The following is a 16,314-nucleotide window of genomic DNA, read 5'->3' on the forward strand; positions in this document are numbered from 1 at the left end:
TTCCAAAGTACATAGATAGAACAGTATAAACACACACAAAATAAACTGAGGGAAGGAAAAGCACAAAAGGGAGGAGGGCCCTGCTCGCAAAAGCTTACAATCTAAAGGTGTATGCACAATACTACTGATCTAGGGTCTCAGCCTTGTACACAGACTGTGCTGTGTATAGAGTGTGACCCCTGAGCCGCTGGCTAAGCGAGAGAGGACGGATGGACGGACCCCTCCTCCTGTGTTTTCCTATGATAAGGGCTCTTCTTTAGAATGAGGGCGCCCACCCTATCTCACTCCAAAGGGCATCTTACCAGGACTCCCCATATCTCCTCACAAAGTGGATTGTAAAGAGACACCCCACTACATAACGGGGGAGCCCGGGACCTCCTCCACTGCTTAACCTGGGACCCTGGCAGCAAAACAGCCACCTCCGTGATGCGGGAAACCGTCAATGATTGAATCCAATGAGCTGTGATGTGGGATCAATGTTTTCGCACATGCATATGAGCTGCAGTGCACACGCGAGTGCAGGAAGATTTTAGTTGCAAAGTCAGCAACAGGAAGTGAGCGTTTGGGCGTGGTAACAGGAAGTGGTCATGTGAACGCAGGCGTATCATGGCCGTTCAGATGGCGTTTTCTGGGCGTGCATTATATTACCGGCTCTGCTCACACTTGCTACTGGAGAGTCCTGTGCGTCCCGAGAGAGCAGCACGACCCAGCTCAGACTCTGCGTGGCGACCTGACGTGCGACATGGCGGCACTGTATGCAACAGATACGATCGCAGGGAGCGTCCTCATGCACGGGTTAGTTTCTGCCCATATTAGCATATAATCGCAACTGCATACAGCAAAAAACTGCGACAGGAGTAGGAAGCGCGTGAATGACCCTCAGCGTCCCCGCATAACCCCCGTCTAACGGGTCACGTGACTGCATGGTGCACCCACATGTCCCGCATCAGGTAACTGACCACACAATGTCCCTACAGGCATTGCGTCAGACACCCACTCAGTGACCCCACATATAACTCACGTGTTGTGTCTACGTTCCCTTCGTGATCAGGACCAGGAAGTGACAGCACGAGAGGGCAGGAGAGAACTTCCGCCCTTACAGCACTTAAATGTTTTATTCGTTCTCCGTTCGTCTGAGGTTATTTTGTGTTATCTTTGCACCATTGTTCGCTCGCTACAGGTTACTATTCCAAATAGTTTGTGACATGGACCCAGGGGGTTATGGGAAAGGTCCTCTCCACGAAGGGTAACTAGACGCTACCCTACCCGGCAGACAGCAGTCCAGTGGCGCTTGCTTCTGGCGTCAACGATCCCTCCAATCAACGCCATTTACGTCATCACCCGCGACCCGCTATTTCTAACGCGGGGTCACAAATTGGTTCGTAACCATGGACACAGAGGACGCTTCCGTTCTGGCGCAGAGCATGGCGGGACTTGTAGTCCTGTCACGTGTCAGCGCTCTCTGCGGGAAGGTGTCAGGAACCACAGCGGACTACAGCTTCCGGCATCCCCTGCGACTGCTCCTCCGCCGGTCACTCAGTCCGGACTCAGGCCGGAGAGAGGATGTTATCTGGGGCCACCGACACCCACAGCAAGCCGGGCCTGTACCGCTGGCGGAGGGAGAGCAAGGGGCCGGCCAGCAAGGTGACTCTATGGGGGGAATTCAAATGTTTTAAAGGTCGGTTGGGTGTCTGTTTTTTCCTATCTAATAGACAGGAAAAAACAGACACCCAACTGACTTTTCAAACAATTGAATATCCCCCCTATGTGTACTGGTGTCATCCTAATGGCGGGGCCCTGTAATAGGGACATTTTACTGACATAGTCCCTTACTGACACCCTCTGTGTGTTACACTTACTGACATCTTTCCTTACTGAAACCTTCTGTGTGTTACCCTTACCCATACTGACATCTTCCCTACACCCTCTGTGTGTGTGCTTCCCATACTGACATCTTCCCTTACTGATATCTTCCCTTACTGACATTCTCTGTGTGTTACCCTTACTGACATCTTCCCTTACTGACACCCTCTGTGTGTGTGCTTCCCATACTGACATCTTCCCTTACTGATATCTTCCCTTACTGACATTCTCTGTGTGTTACCCTTACTGACATCTTCCCTTACTGACACCCTCTGTGTGTGTGCTACCCATACTGACATCTTACCTTACTGACACCTTCTATATTTCCTTACTGACACCCTCTGTGTGTGTTTCCCATACTGACATCTTCCCTTACTGACACATTCTGTGTGTTACTCTTACTGACATCTTCCCTAACTGACACTTTGTGTGTTACCCTTACTGACATCTTCCCTTACTGACTTCCTCTGTGTGCTACCCAATCTGACACCCTCTGTGTGTTACCTTTACTGACATCTTCCCTTACGGACTCCCTCTGTGTGCTACCCATACTGACATCTTCCCTTACTGACACATTATCTGTGTGTTACCCTTACTGACATCTTCCCTTACTGACACCCACTGTGTGTGTGCTACCCTTACTGACATATTCCCTTACTGACACTGTGTGTGTGTGTGTGTGTGTGTGTGTGTTACCCTTACTGACATCTTCCCTAACTGACACCCTCTGTGTGTTACCCTTACTGACATCTTCCCTTGCTGACACCATGTGTGTGTGTGCTGCCCTTAGTGACATCTTCCCTTACTGACACCCTCTGTGTGTTACCCTTACTAACATATTCCCTTACTGACACCCTGTGTGTTACCCTTACTGACACTCTTTGTGTTACACTTACTGACACAGTGTGTGTGTTACCCTTACTGACATCTTCCCTTACTGACACCCTCTGTGTGTGTGTGTGCTACCCTTACTGACATCTTCTCTTATTGACACCCTCTCTGTGTCACTCTTACCGTCATATTCCCTTACTGACACTCTGTGTGTTACCCTTAGTGACACTGTGTGTGTGTGTGTGTGTGTGTGTTTGTTTGTTACCTTTACTGACATCTTCCCTTACTTACACCATGTGTGTGTGCTACCCTTACTGACATCCTCTGTGTGTGTTACCCTTACTTACATATTCCCTTACTGACTCCGTGTGTGTGTGTGTGTGTGTGTGTGTGTGTGTGTGTGCGTGTGTGTGCGTGCTACCCATACTGACATCTTCCCTTACTGACACATTCTCTGTGTGTTACCCTTACTGACATCTTCACTAATTGATACCGTGTGTGTGTGTGTGTGTGTGCTACCCTTAGTGACATTTTCCCTTACTGACACCCTCTGTGTGTTACACTTAGTGACACCGTGTGTGTGTGTTATCCTTACTGACATCTTCCCTTACTGATACCCTGTGTGTGTGTTTTGCTACCCTTATTGACATCTTCTATTGACACCCTCTCTGTGTGTTACCCTTACTAACATCTTCCCTGACACCCGCTGTGTTACTCTTACTGACATACTGCCTTACTGACACCCTCAGTGTGTTACCTTTAGTGATACCCTGTGTGTGTTTGTTTGTTACCTTTACTGAAATCTTCCCTTACTGACACCGTGTGTGTGTGCTACCCATACTGACATCCTCTCTGGGTGTTACCCTTACTGACACCCTCCCTTACTGACACCCTCTCTGTGTGTTATTAGCCCCGCCGCAATTTTAGCCTATCACAACGGCCAGGTATCGTGATTATTGACCGTCCCGGTATCCAATTAGAGGCTGTTTTGATCGGCCTAAATAGGACCTGCTATCGCATGAAAACACATGGCGATAGCTGCCGGCATCGGGGGGAAAGGATGTCTGCATAGGGGCTAATAGGACATCATGCACTCCAACATTTTACACATTAAAACCAGTACAAATTAGGGAAGGGGCGTGGTCACGGCCCCTTTCCTATACTTTCAGTGACAATTTGGAGAGTCAAAAATCAGTACAAAGCCCTTTTTGTCAGGTACAGACCATAAAAAAAAAGGTATGTGATAGCCCCCTGTGTGTCACACCCATTACAGTCCCTCAGCTGCCAGGGTGTCACACCCATTTCTGTCCCCTTAGCTCCTGGTGTGTCACACCCATTACTGTCCCTCAGCTCCCGGTGTGTCACACCCATTACTGTCCCTCAGCTCCCGGTGTGTCACATCCATTACTGTCCCTCAGCTCCCGGTGTGTCACACCCATTACTGCCCCTCAGCTCCCGGTGTGTCAGACCCATTACTGCCCCTCAGCTCCCGGTGTGTCACACCCATTACTGTCCCTCAGCTCCCGGTGTGTCACACCCATTACTGTCCCTCTGCTCCCGGTGTGTCAGACCCATTACTGTCCCTCAGCTCCCGGTGTGTCACACCCATTACTGTCCCTCAGCTCCCGGTGTGTCACATCCATTACTGTCCCTCAGCTCTGATGTGTCACATCCATTACTGTCCCTTAGCTCCCGGTGTGTCACACCCATTACTGTCCCTTAGCTCCCGGTGTGTCACACCAATTACTGTCCTTCAGCTCTGATGTGTCACATCCATCACTGTCCCTCAGCTCCCGGTGTGTCACACCCATTACTGTCCCTCAGCTCCTGTTGTGTCACACCCATTACTGTCCCTCAGCTCCTGTTGTGTCACACCCATTACTGTCCCTCAGCTACCGGTGTGTCACATCCATTACTGTCCCTCAGCTCCCGGTGTGTCACACCCATTACTGTCCCTCAGCTCCCGGTGTGTCACATCCATTACTGTCCCTCAGCTCCCGGTGTGTCACATCCATTACTGTCTCTCCGCTCCCTGTGTGTCACATCCATTACTGTCCCCTAAGCTCCCTGTGTGCCACATTCATTACTGTCCCTCAGCTCCCGGTGTGACACAGCCATTACTGTCCCTCATCTCCATATGTGTCACGCCCATTACTGACCCCTCAGCTCCCCGTGTCACCTCTGTTCTTGTCCCCTCATCTCCATATGTGTCACGCCCATTACTGTCCCCTCAGCTCCCTGTGTCACCTCTGTTATCGTCCTCTCATCTCCATGTGTGTCACGCCCATTACCTCAGCATCCTGTGTGCCTCATTAGTGACCACATTATTTCAGGATCAGCGTTTAGTGAATACATTGATGCCTCAGGAGGTATTTCTTACTATTATATATAAAGTTACATAAAGCATGCGTGCACAAATGATAAATGTGGGATCACTGGATTTGGTCCTTTTTCTCTTACGTCCTAGAGGATGCTGGGGTCCACATTAGTACCATGGGGTATAGATAGGTCCACTAGGAGCCATTGGCACTTTAAGAGTTTGAGAGTGTGGACTGGCTCCTCCCTCTATGCCCCTCCTACCAGACTCGGAGGAGCCGGTCACAGCTAGGGGAGCTCTCCAGAGCTTCTTTAGTAAAAGTTATTTTTAGAGTTTATAATTTTACAGGGAGGCTGCTGGCAACAGCCTCCCTGCAGCGAGGGACTTGGGGGGGAGTAGTGTCCGCCCTGCGGGGTCTGAGCCACTACCTCCGCTGACAGGACACTGAGCTCCTGAGGGGATCGAACGTTCCCCGCCACAGGGTATCGCTCACCCCGGCAGCATGCCGCCACCCCCTTACACAGCCAGAAGATTAGGAGATGACGAGATATGGCGGCACAAGGGTAGGAGCGCAGCTCTGAGAGGCTGCGCTCCAGGAAGGCTCAGCGGCACACAGTGTTGGCGTTATAAGGGGCGTCCTGAGCCAGCATCTTAATACCCTACACTGGTCACAGACGCTAACCGGAGACTGAATCCCCAGGCTAGCGTCACAATCCTCCGTACTCAGACGCTCACAGGGGATGGAATCCTCAGGCCAGTATAAAGAATTTGTGCGGGAAGACGCAACATCTTCAAGGGGCGGAGCTTCTCCTCAGAGCGGACCCAGCAGCGTTCAGCGCCATTTTCCTGCCTGCAGTTCTTGTACACAGACACTGATAGAGCTGTCCCTCCAAGCAACTCCAGCTATCCTGTGCGGTACCAGGGGGTTGTAGAAAGGGGGGGACGCGGTGAATTAGTTCTCTGTAACTATTACAGTACACAGTAAACAGCGCTGTGTGCGGGTTGGCTCCAATCTCTGTGTCTCTCTTGCCATTCTCAGGGGGGAAACCTCTGTTTAGACTCATCTGTGTGTGTGTGTGTGGAGTGTTTGGTGGTCTCCAGTTAGCTATGTCCAGGGACTCTGTGTCATATGCGGCTGAGGATATGTCCTCTCAGGATGATCTCATCCTATTGGGCGCTGCGGAACCCTTGTGGCGCCATATAAATAAAGGATAATAATAAATGTAATCAGGATTGCACTGTTGTAGCGCAGATACCAGCAAGGGAGCCTGAGTGGTTATCCTCTATCAAAACTATGATTTCTCAGATTTCTACTAGGGTTGCTCAGAATGAATCTGCAACTCAGGTTTTACAGAACTCTATGGCAGTTTGGTCCGGTTCTGTTACCTCAGGACCCCCCTCTGTAGATTCCCACAAACGTGCTCTTGCCCAGATTATGCAAGAAGACACGGGTACCGACTCTGACACGGCAGACGGTGATGGGGATGTGTTTGGAACCAACCAGGAGGTTGTCCTTTCTGGGAATGATCCTCGACACGGAGGTGCAGAGGGTGTTTCTTCCAGAGGAAAAAGCTTTGGTGACTCAAACAATGTTCAGAGATGTCCTGAAGCCAGCCCGGATGTCGGTTCATCAGTGCATTTGCCTTCTGAGGAAGATGGTGGCCTCTTAAGAAGCAGTACGGGAGGTTTCATGCTCTGTCCTTCCAACTGGATATCCTGGACAAGTGTTCGGGATCCCATCTTCACATGCACCAGAGAATACGTCTGTCGCCAAAGGCCAGGATTTCGCTCCTCTGGTGGCTGCAATTACCTCACCTTTTGGAGGGCCGCAGGTTCGGGATTCAGGACTGGATCCTTCTAACCACAGATGCAAGTCTCCGGGGCTGGGGCGCGGTCGCTCAAGGAGAGACCTTTCAATCAAGGTGGTCAAGTCTGGAAGCCGGCCTACCGATAAACATTCTGGAACTAAGAGCCATCTACAACGGTCTTCTCCAAGCGGCCCATCGTCTGAGAAATCAGGCCATTCAAGTGCAGTCGGACAATGTAACGACAGTGGCTTACATAAACCGACAGGGCGGAATGAAGAGCAGAGCTGCAATGTCGGAGGTAACAAGAATCATCCTCTGGGCAGAAAAACACGCGTTGGCGCTGTCAGCGATCTTCATTCCCGGAGTAGACAACTGGGAAGCGGACTTCCTCAGCAGACACGACCACCACCCAGGGGAGTGGGGTCTCCATCCGGAGGTGTTCAAAGAGGTAACAGATCTTTGGGGCGTACCCCAGATCGACATGATGGCCTCTCGTCTCAACAACAAGCTTCGGCGGTATTGTTCCAGGTCGAGGGACCCGCAAGCAGTGGCGGTGGACGCCCTAGTGCAGTGATTTTCAACCTTTTTTTTACTCGTGGCACACCGAACAATATTTTAAAATTGCGAAGGCGCACCATCAGTTCCCCACAGAAAAAACAAAACACACATTGGCCCTCACAGTAAAAAAAAAAAAAAAAAATCCACACATACATTGGCCTAAACAGAAAAAAAAACAATCACATTGCTCCCCACATAAATCATGTTGCTCATACATAAATCAATCACATTTCTCCCCACATAAATCCTATTGCTCCCCACATGATTTATGCACATTGTTCCCCCCATAAATCCATAAATCCTTACTCTATCCACATAAATCCTATTGTTCCCCACAGGAGAAATAATATAACAAATATTAGCCCCTACCGGTCAGCTGTCCTCCTCTCTGTCCCTCAGTGGCGGGGGTTGTTCATAGGGGAGTGCTGCGAATACTGAGCAGCGGGCGGTCGGGCAGGTGTGGATGTGGGTGGGCAAGGAAAGCTGTGTATGCAGGTGGGAACTGGAAGATGTGTATGCAGGCGGGAGGGCTGGCTGGGTGGTGAGATGCTGCGGCCGTGACCTATGATATCACACCGCCGTGTCTTCAAGGCATAGGTCACAACCAGAGCACGACTGATCCTCTAAGAAAAACCCGGGCCAACAGTTCACTCTGAAGGTGCAGGAAGCTGCTCTGACTCTGTGGCACACCTTGCAACTGGTCGCGGCACACTGGTTGAAAAAGCCTGCCCTAGTGACTCCGTGGGTGCTCCAGTCAGTGTACGTGTTTCCTACACTTCCACTCATTCCAAGAGTTCTCAAACTCATAAGGAGAGCAAGAGTTTAGGCAATCCTCATTGCTCCGGACTGGCCAAGAAGGGCTTGGTACGCGAATCTTCTGGATGTACTGCTAGAAGAGCCGAGGCCTCTTCCTCTTCGGGAGAACCTGCTGCAGCAGGGGCCGTTCGCCTATCAAGACTTACCACGGCTACGATTGATGGCATGGAAGTTGAACGCCAGATACTAGCTTGGAAGGGCATTCCGAACAAGGTTATTCCTACCCTGATACAGGCTAGGAAAGGAGTAACGTCAAAACATTACCATCGTATTTGGGGAAAAATATGTATCTTGGTGTGAGTCCAAGAAGTTTCCTGTGGTGGAGTTTCAACTGGGACGTTTTCTCCTCTTCCTGCAAGCAGGTGTGGATATGGGCCTGAGGTTAGGATCCATAAAGGTCCAGATTTCGTCCCTATCTATTTTCTTCCAGAAACAGTTGGCTGCCCTCCCTGAGGATCTCCACGTGGTATTGCAGGTCCTCCAGTCGGACTGGTTTGAACCTCTACAGGAGGTTGTGATCAAGTTTTTCACGTGGAACGCTGTGCTTTGTTGGCCTTAGCTTCTGCTAGACGTGTATCGGAGTTGGGGGCTTTGTCATGTAAAAGCCCATACTTGATCTTCCATGAAGATAGAGCTGAGCTTCGGACACGTCAGCAGTTTCTTCCGAAAGTTGTGTCGCCATTTCATATCAACCAACCAATTGTAGTGCCAGTTGCGACTGACTCCTCAATTTCATCAAAGTTCTTGGATGTAGTAAGGGCTCTAAAGATCTATGTGAAGAGGACTGCTCGTCACAGAAAGTCGGACTCTCTGTTTGTCCTGTATGATCCCAAGAAAATTGGGTGTCCTGCTTCTAAGCAGACGATCTCTCGCTGGATCAGGTTCACCATCCAGCATGCGTATTCTACGGCAGGCTTGCCGTGTCCTACGTCTGTTAAGGCCCACTCTACTCGTAAGGTGGGTTCTTCTTGCGCGGATGCCCAGGGTGTCTCGGCTTTACAGCTTTGCCAAGCGACGACTTGGTCGGGGTCGAACACATTCGCAAAGTTCTACAGATTCAATACTTTGGCCTCTGAGGACCTAAAGTTTGGTCAGTTGGTTCTGCAGGAGCCTCCGCGCTCTCCCTCCTGTTCTGGGAGCTTTGGTACATCCCCATGGTACTAATGTGGACCCCAGCATCCTCTAGGACGTAAGAGAAAATAGGATTTTAATTACCTACCGGTAAATCCTTTTCACGTAGTCCGTAGAATATGTTGGGCGCCCGTCCAGCGCTTTGTGATCCTGCAGTGGATATTTAGTTCAGTACTGTTTAGTACTTGGTAAGTTCTGTGTTGTTACTTGGTAAGTAATGTTTCAGCTGTTGCTGAGTAGTTCAAGCTAGTTGTCTTGACGTGCCTTATGAATCTCACCACTATCTGTGTAATATAATTTCTCGAAGATGTCCGTCTCCTCGGGCACAGTTTCTAGACTGAGTCTGGTAGGAGGGGCATAGAGGGAGGAGCCAGCCCACACTCTCAAACTCTTAAAGTGCCAATGGCTCCTAGTGGACCCGTCTATACCCCATGGTACTAATGTGGACCCCAGCATCCTCTACGGACTACGAGAAAAGGATTTACCGGTAGGTAATTAAAATCCTATTTTCTGTGTGTTTGTTTATTTAATCTGTTTTCATTGGATGATCAGGGGTCTGGTGACTATAATGAAGATAATTGTAATTTGCCCCTTGTGCTCCTCGCGCCATAAAATGTCCATTACTGGGAGTGGCGTCTGTTCATGTTGTGTCTTTATTTGCAGCCGGCATTTGACTATGACAATGTGGAACACTGGATTAAGGTACGTCACTAAACCCACGGGGAATTCAAGTGTTTTGCGCGCCAGCAGCCACTGGATGGCGCCCGACGGAGCAATTCAAGTGTTGCTCCATTTGGGCGCACACAGCCGGTGGCGCTGACATTAATTGTTCCGTCATTTTGTTGGGCTGGTAACTAGTGTAACACAACGAGCTTCAGTTATATCATTGTGACGCACCCACATGTATCCGATGTTTATATAGAAATAAAGCCACTTTTAACTAGGAATAATTGTATTTTTGCACGTCCTGAAAACCCTGAACCGGGATATAATTTCCTTGCTTCTTTAGCTTGCACTGATATGTGTGATTTGAGGCTGCCATATGTAACGGTATGTGCGCTTATTGCGCCGCAATGATGAAATTTGGAATAAAACTGATTAACCCATAAATATTTTAGTAATACTCAGTTTTATAGATGATTGTTTGGGGAATCCGTTGGCGCTCCAAATGGTCTCTGCTGCCTCCTACTTTTATCCCGGATCTATCCCAGAAGATCCAAAAGGAAATATGTAGGCAGTGGAAAAAGTGGAAAAAGAGGGATGGCGCTGAGAATAAATCGCTAATACTTATCTGAATATCAGGATGTGCTGATATTGTGGGTGGTCTTCCTTCTCCTTCTGTTTTCTTTGAAGGTAATCTTCCAAAGAATTTCAGATGGTGTATGTAAATAGAAAAATTGGAATAACTAGGTTATATACTAGTTCCAATTTATTCTATGTAAATTATGCGATATAATTTTATTGCCGGATATACCTAGCTTACACAATAAATAGTAAGTCACAGCACATAACGGTTTCTTTAAATGATGATTGGAGCTAGAAGATCTCTCAATCAGGCGCACTTTTTAAAGTGAGTGCGTACCTCCACTTACACTATAACGATAGCTGGTAAACTTATAAAGGTATCTTTTTTTTCTTCAAATTCGTATCGGGGTTTGATCTTAATTTCAGATGATGTTACAAATACATAGACATGGATATCTCCAATGCGTACCTAACTTACACTCGTTAGGTGCAATATCCTCATGTAAAGGTATCTTTATAGGTGTAGAAAGTCGTACCAGTACTCACGATGTTGGTGTGTGTTACATTCGCATCAAGGTATCTTTGTTCTTCATGAAGATTGAGGCTCGTATATATATGTGATGCGAGTATGCTACTCTTTTTCACTCTTTTGAAAAAGAGTAGCATACTCGAAACGCGTCGGCTGAGGACTATTGCCTGCTGGATACCACACCGCCCGCTGTTTGGATTAAAGGTACGACCTTCTTTGTTTTTTCCATCTCAGTTTCATAGTTACCGGTTCCTATGTACAGATTTGGCTGGTCTTCCTAAATCCTAATACGGGCGGTGCCCTCCGGCAGCCAATATAATATTTTATTTTAAAAAAAATGTTTGGATCTCATTATTGTTTTGTAAAAAGAAATTCTGTTAAATAAATTTTTAAAATTCATCACATATATATACGAGCCTCAATCTTCATGAAGAACAAAGAAACCTTGATGCGAATGTAACACACACCAACATCGTGAGTGGAGGTACGCACTCACTTTAAAAAGTGCGCCTGATTGAGAGATCTTCTAGCTCCAATCATCATTTAAAGAAACCGTTATGTGCTGTGACTTACTATTTATTGTGTAAGCTAGGTATATCCGGCAATAAAATTATATCGCATAATTTACATAGAATAAATTGGAACTAGTATATAACCTAGTTATTCCAATTTTTCTATTTACATACACCATCTGAAATTCTTTGGAAGATTACCTTCAAAGAAAACAGAAGGAGAAGGAAGACCACCCACAATATCAGCACATCCTGATATTCAGATAAGTATTAGCGATTTATTCTCAGCGCCATCCCTCTTTTTCCACTTTTTCCACTGTCTACATATTTTAGTAATACTGTTTCCTCCTTTTTCCTGTTGGACCTTGTTTTATTGTGTAATACTAGTTGTTGCTGACGTATAAGCGCTGTCCAGCGCGGATGGGTGCGGCAGCTCCTGTGTCCGGTCTGTGACTCGTCTTACCGCCACTGGTGGCATTCTCCAATACCTGCTGTAATATTATCCTGTCGCAGCATAATGAGCTCTGGGTGGCGGCAGGAGTAAAACCAATCCTGGGTACTTTTGTGTAATCTCTGATACCTGCTGTGATCCCTCCATTCCCGCCGGCTGCCGCATCCCCCATTAGAGAATGTAACAACAGATATCAGTAACATAATATCAGTGGTGGGAACATGTCACTGGTGTCACCTCTTACTGCTCCGTTCCATACAGTCCCTATTTACAGGGGACGGAAGCGACTGCTGTATTATACTGGGAGGTTATCGCCACCTGGTGGACACTCGATGACAGTGCTGTGTCCAGTCACTTCAGGCTAATTTCTGTATACAGTATGTTGGAAATAAAGTCTCTATTATTATTATTATTATTATTATTATTATTATTCTCCTCTCAGTATTAATAGCAGAAGGATGACCTTTTATTAGTGACTTATTTCTGTGATGCCATTGCCTGAGCAGGGCACATCATATACCAATCTAAAGGTCTTTTACCTGAGAAGAAACATCCCCCACGAAAAACATTGTTTTTCTCAATTTTTCCAGATGTTTCACCAATATTTTTTTACTGGCTATCCATTGTGGTTGCCTGTACAAATAACAAAAAAAAAAAAAATTCTCACGAAAACACACCGGTTCAGTGAAACCTGTGTGTTTTCGGTAGAAACAGCCCCGTTTCTCTTTTTGGGGATTTGGTTTCGCCTGCCCGATGCAGGTGAAACAAAATCCCATATAAGCCGTGTCTTGCGCTGGCTTATCGGGGCTAATAGGATTACCCCTGGCGAGACAATTAGCTGCAGTAATTGACCGCGGCTAATTGTATACCCCCTTTTGTCTGTAGATTTGCAGAAAAATATTGGTGTTGCAATTGGTTGCTTTGTTTTGGAGTTATGTGGCAAAACGTCCACCTGCCATTTACAGTGCATCACCATTGTGCTCTGGAAAATGTGACAGTTGGTGAACTCTTCCTGTGCACCTGTCAGGTGGTCTGGAAACTGTGACAGTTATTTCCAAATTCCACTCCTAAGAGGTCAAGAGGAGTAAAATGTTCTGCTCAGCAAACCTTTGCCCAGTTGAAACCGGGCACATCAGCTAGTTAATTTATTATTATTATTATTATTATTATACAGATAATGTAGATAGAGAGATAGATAGATGAGGAATGATATGGTGGACCTTGTATGATGTGGATTTGCAATGGAGCTCAGACACCTGAACTTTCGCTTCATATCCATATGGGCCACGTAAAACAAAACGATCAGCCGCCTGAGCCGCTGCTGAGCGCTCGCCCTGTAGCCGGTAATATCGGCAGTAATGTTATACCCCGGAGCCCCCTGTGTTGAAGCCTATACATTGGGGTGTCTCCGTTACCAAGTTGCCTTGTGTTTCCCTGAGCGCTGATTGTACGTCTCCTGAGCGGTGATAACTCTCCTCTCTCCTGCAGCGGGTGGAGCAGGCCTCAGAGTTCGCTGTGTCCGAGGTGTTTGCCCCCAAGAAGCCAGCGCGCCGTGCGCAGAGAGAGCCGCGTCCAGTGCTGGACCTGGAATCTACCGACCAGCTCCATGATCACGATGACGCTTATACTGAAGGTACGTCAGATCCCCCCCAATCACAAGACATTATCATCCATTATCACAGCCTGCCGGGCCTCACCCACCTTACAGTATATATCTGTAGGACCTTCCTATGTGGCCCCTGACTGTCAGAAATCCATAGAACAGAAGTTACTTCTTATCACTTATCTCAGTTATTCTTTGTAAATAAGGGTCTCTGTGTTATATACATATATATCTTCTCATTCTGTCACACTATGAGCTTCTCTGCTGAAGGTGCAAGATGTGCCCCGTTATAGGAGGAGATCCGGTCTATGGCCCCTCTGAGGTCTGGGGCACTTTCAGCCATCTTGGGGGAGAGAAAAATGCCCTACCTGTAATACGGGTAACCATTCCCTAAATGCACCATTCCCACCCCACCAGCGCATTCCACCAGCCTCGTGTTACCGCTCCAGTGCGCTGGACCACTCCTATCACAAGATAGATAAACGCTCCAATGTGCACATTGGGCCTAATTCTGAGTTGTTCGCAGAAGCAAATTTGTTAGCAGTTGGGCAAAACCATGTGCACTGCAGGGGGGCAGATGTAACATGTGCAGAGAGATAGATTTGGGTGGGGGGTGTATTCAAACTGAAATCTAAATTGCGGTGTAAAAATAAAGAAGCCAGTATTTACCCTGCACAGAAACATTATACCTCACCCAAATCTAACTCTCTCTGCACATGTTACATCTGCCCCACCTGCAGTGCACATGGTTTTGCCCAATTGCTAACAAACTTGCTGCTGCGATCAGGTCAGAATGACCCCCATTATCTGTAGGACATTATAACGTGAGGTTTGTTCCCCCTGCAGCCCAGGACCTGCTGAGCGAGTGGCTGAGTAATAAGCTGACGCTGGAACTCGGAAGTGAAGAGGATGATGAGCCCGAAGATGATACCTCAAAGCCAACAAAACCGCCCCCTCCAGAGTTTGTCAAGTACAACAGGTTTGATGGTATGGTTCTAGCGTTGGCGTCCGCTATATTGGGGTGCAGGCTGCTGGTGTATGTTACAGAGGTCCTCACCGTCTCTCATCTCCGCTCCCTGTCACGCTGCTAGAGGGTGGTGACCATTGCGGTGGTTTCAGTAGTATAGTGACTCCAGAGGAAAGACAGAGGTCAGCGGTGCTATGTATTGCAGTATCCATCCAATATGTTGCAGACACCCGTGACCTCTGCGACCTCGCGTGGTCATACAGAGATGAGCGGCGCACTGTCCCTGACTGCAGGCTGGTGCGATATATTATCTGCACTCCTGTCTGTCACAGAATATAAACACATTGTTCTTTCTCCAGATCTCTATCACTATCTGGAGCAGGAGACGGAGAACTCGAACGCCCAGGATTTCATGCAGCAGCTTCTCCAGAAGGAAGTGGTTGATTCTGGGATATTACGGAGCCTCCGAAGCGATCAGAGCTGCAAACCCGCGAAGCGGCGAGACCCCAGAGTCACTATGGAAGTGCGACACCAGCAGGTGGGGTGAATATTCGCGCAGTGCTCAGACCTGGCCAGTGAGCTTCTCTTACAGCGTTATTACATAACGGTGTAAAACTGGATGCGTAGGGACAACGTACGCTGGACTTTTATCACCGGCTGGAAGACGCTATCTTCCGATACACATGCTGCGATACGGGGCTCATTGTCTGATGTCGGCTGCAGTGTCTGTAGCTGTGTGATTGGCTGTAGTGTGTCTTGTTACCCCCTGATGTTCAGCTGAAACTAAAGGAATAATACCAGCTTATCTGATGTTTGTTTGTTACATACAAGAGTTTTCTATCATTCTTTAACACAATTTGATCTATCTGTCCTGGACCCCGGTCAATCCAATTAGCCGCAATGATATTGCGGCAGCGGCTGCACTTTACGGCGGACCGAACTCGCTCAAAAATGCTCGCTGCCCAAATAGTGAGCAATTTAGTGCAAATTCAGGCAGAATCCAGGGTGCGAGATCGGGTGCCGTTACCGGCGTTTAAACGCTGAGGCAACATCACTTCGCAGCTAATTAAATTGACTCCTTAGATTGTAAGCTCTATGTACCACAGGCTATTCTCCTTTAGTGGCCACGCGTTATACAGCGTCACTCTGCATGTTTATCCTTCCCAGCATTGGGACATTGCACAGCGCTCTGACATAATAACAATTCATATAAGCGTTAAATCACTACATACACTATTAGGGATGCTATGTGCTCTCTGTGCATGGTCCACATGTAATCAGCAAGGAAGGAAGGCTACTCATCTCTCCGCATGTCTCTCCGTACACAGACCCTCTCTGACCCGCCAGTCTATGCTCTGCAAAGCTTTTCCATCCTCTTTCTATTATCCAGGGACTGCTGGGACCTGTAGTTATTTCATGTTTATTATCTCATACAATGAAAAAAAAAATCTCACTTCTATACCTTTATTATCCCAGATAACTTCACTAAGACTCCATTGTTTGTGCTTATTTAATAGTATATACAGTATATGATGATTATTATTATTTCTCTATCGTCCTAGTGGATGCTGGGGTTCCTGAAAGGACCATGGGGAATAGCGGCTCCGCAGGAGACAGGGCACAAAAAGTAAAGCTTTAGGATCAGGTGGTGTGCACTGGCTCCTCCCCCTATGACCCTCCTCC

At 47.8% G+C, this 16,314-nt stretch overlaps 2 protein-coding genes across 8 annotated transcripts in view; one reads left to right on the forward strand and one right to left on the reverse strand.

Annotated features, from left to right (window-relative positions):
- Positions 1 to 1,369, reverse strand: part of QTRT2 (queuine tRNA-ribosyltransferase accessory subunit 2) — a 44,794-nt gene extending 43,425 nt beyond the window's left edge. The window contains exon 1 of one of the 7 annotated variants that reach the window (XM_063956788.1): positions 1,267 to 1,369. The gene's annotated coding sequence lies outside the window, so the exon portion shown is untranslated. The other 6 variants (XM_063956785.1, XM_063956791.1, XM_063956789.1 and 3 more) reach the window with 6 other exon arrangements.
- A 61-nt stretch (positions 1,370 to 1,430) lies between these two features.
- CCDC191 (coiled-coil domain containing 191) overlaps positions 1,431 to 16,314 on the forward strand; it is a 177,775-nt gene continuing 162,891 nt past the window's right edge. The window contains exons 1-5 of the mRNA XM_063956784.1: positions 1,431 to 1,644; positions 9,988 to 10,026; positions 13,550 to 13,694; positions 14,511 to 14,651; positions 14,991 to 15,169. Of these exons, the coding sequence (XP_063812854.1) occupies positions 1,564 to 1,644; positions 9,988 to 10,026; positions 13,550 to 13,694; positions 14,511 to 14,651; positions 14,991 to 15,169 (585 nt within the window). The 5' untranslated portion in view covers positions 1,431 to 1,563. The remainder of the gene's footprint in view (positions 1,645 to 9,987; positions 10,027 to 13,549; positions 13,695 to 14,510; positions 14,652 to 14,990; positions 15,170 to 16,314) is intronic.

Source organism: Pseudophryne corroboree, chromosome 2, assembly GCF_028390025.1.
Source record: "Pseudophryne corroboree isolate aPseCor3 chromosome 2, aPseCor3.hap2, whole genome shotgun sequence".
NCBI lineage: Eukaryota > Metazoa > Chordata > Amphibia > Anura > Myobatrachidae > Pseudophryne > Pseudophryne corroboree.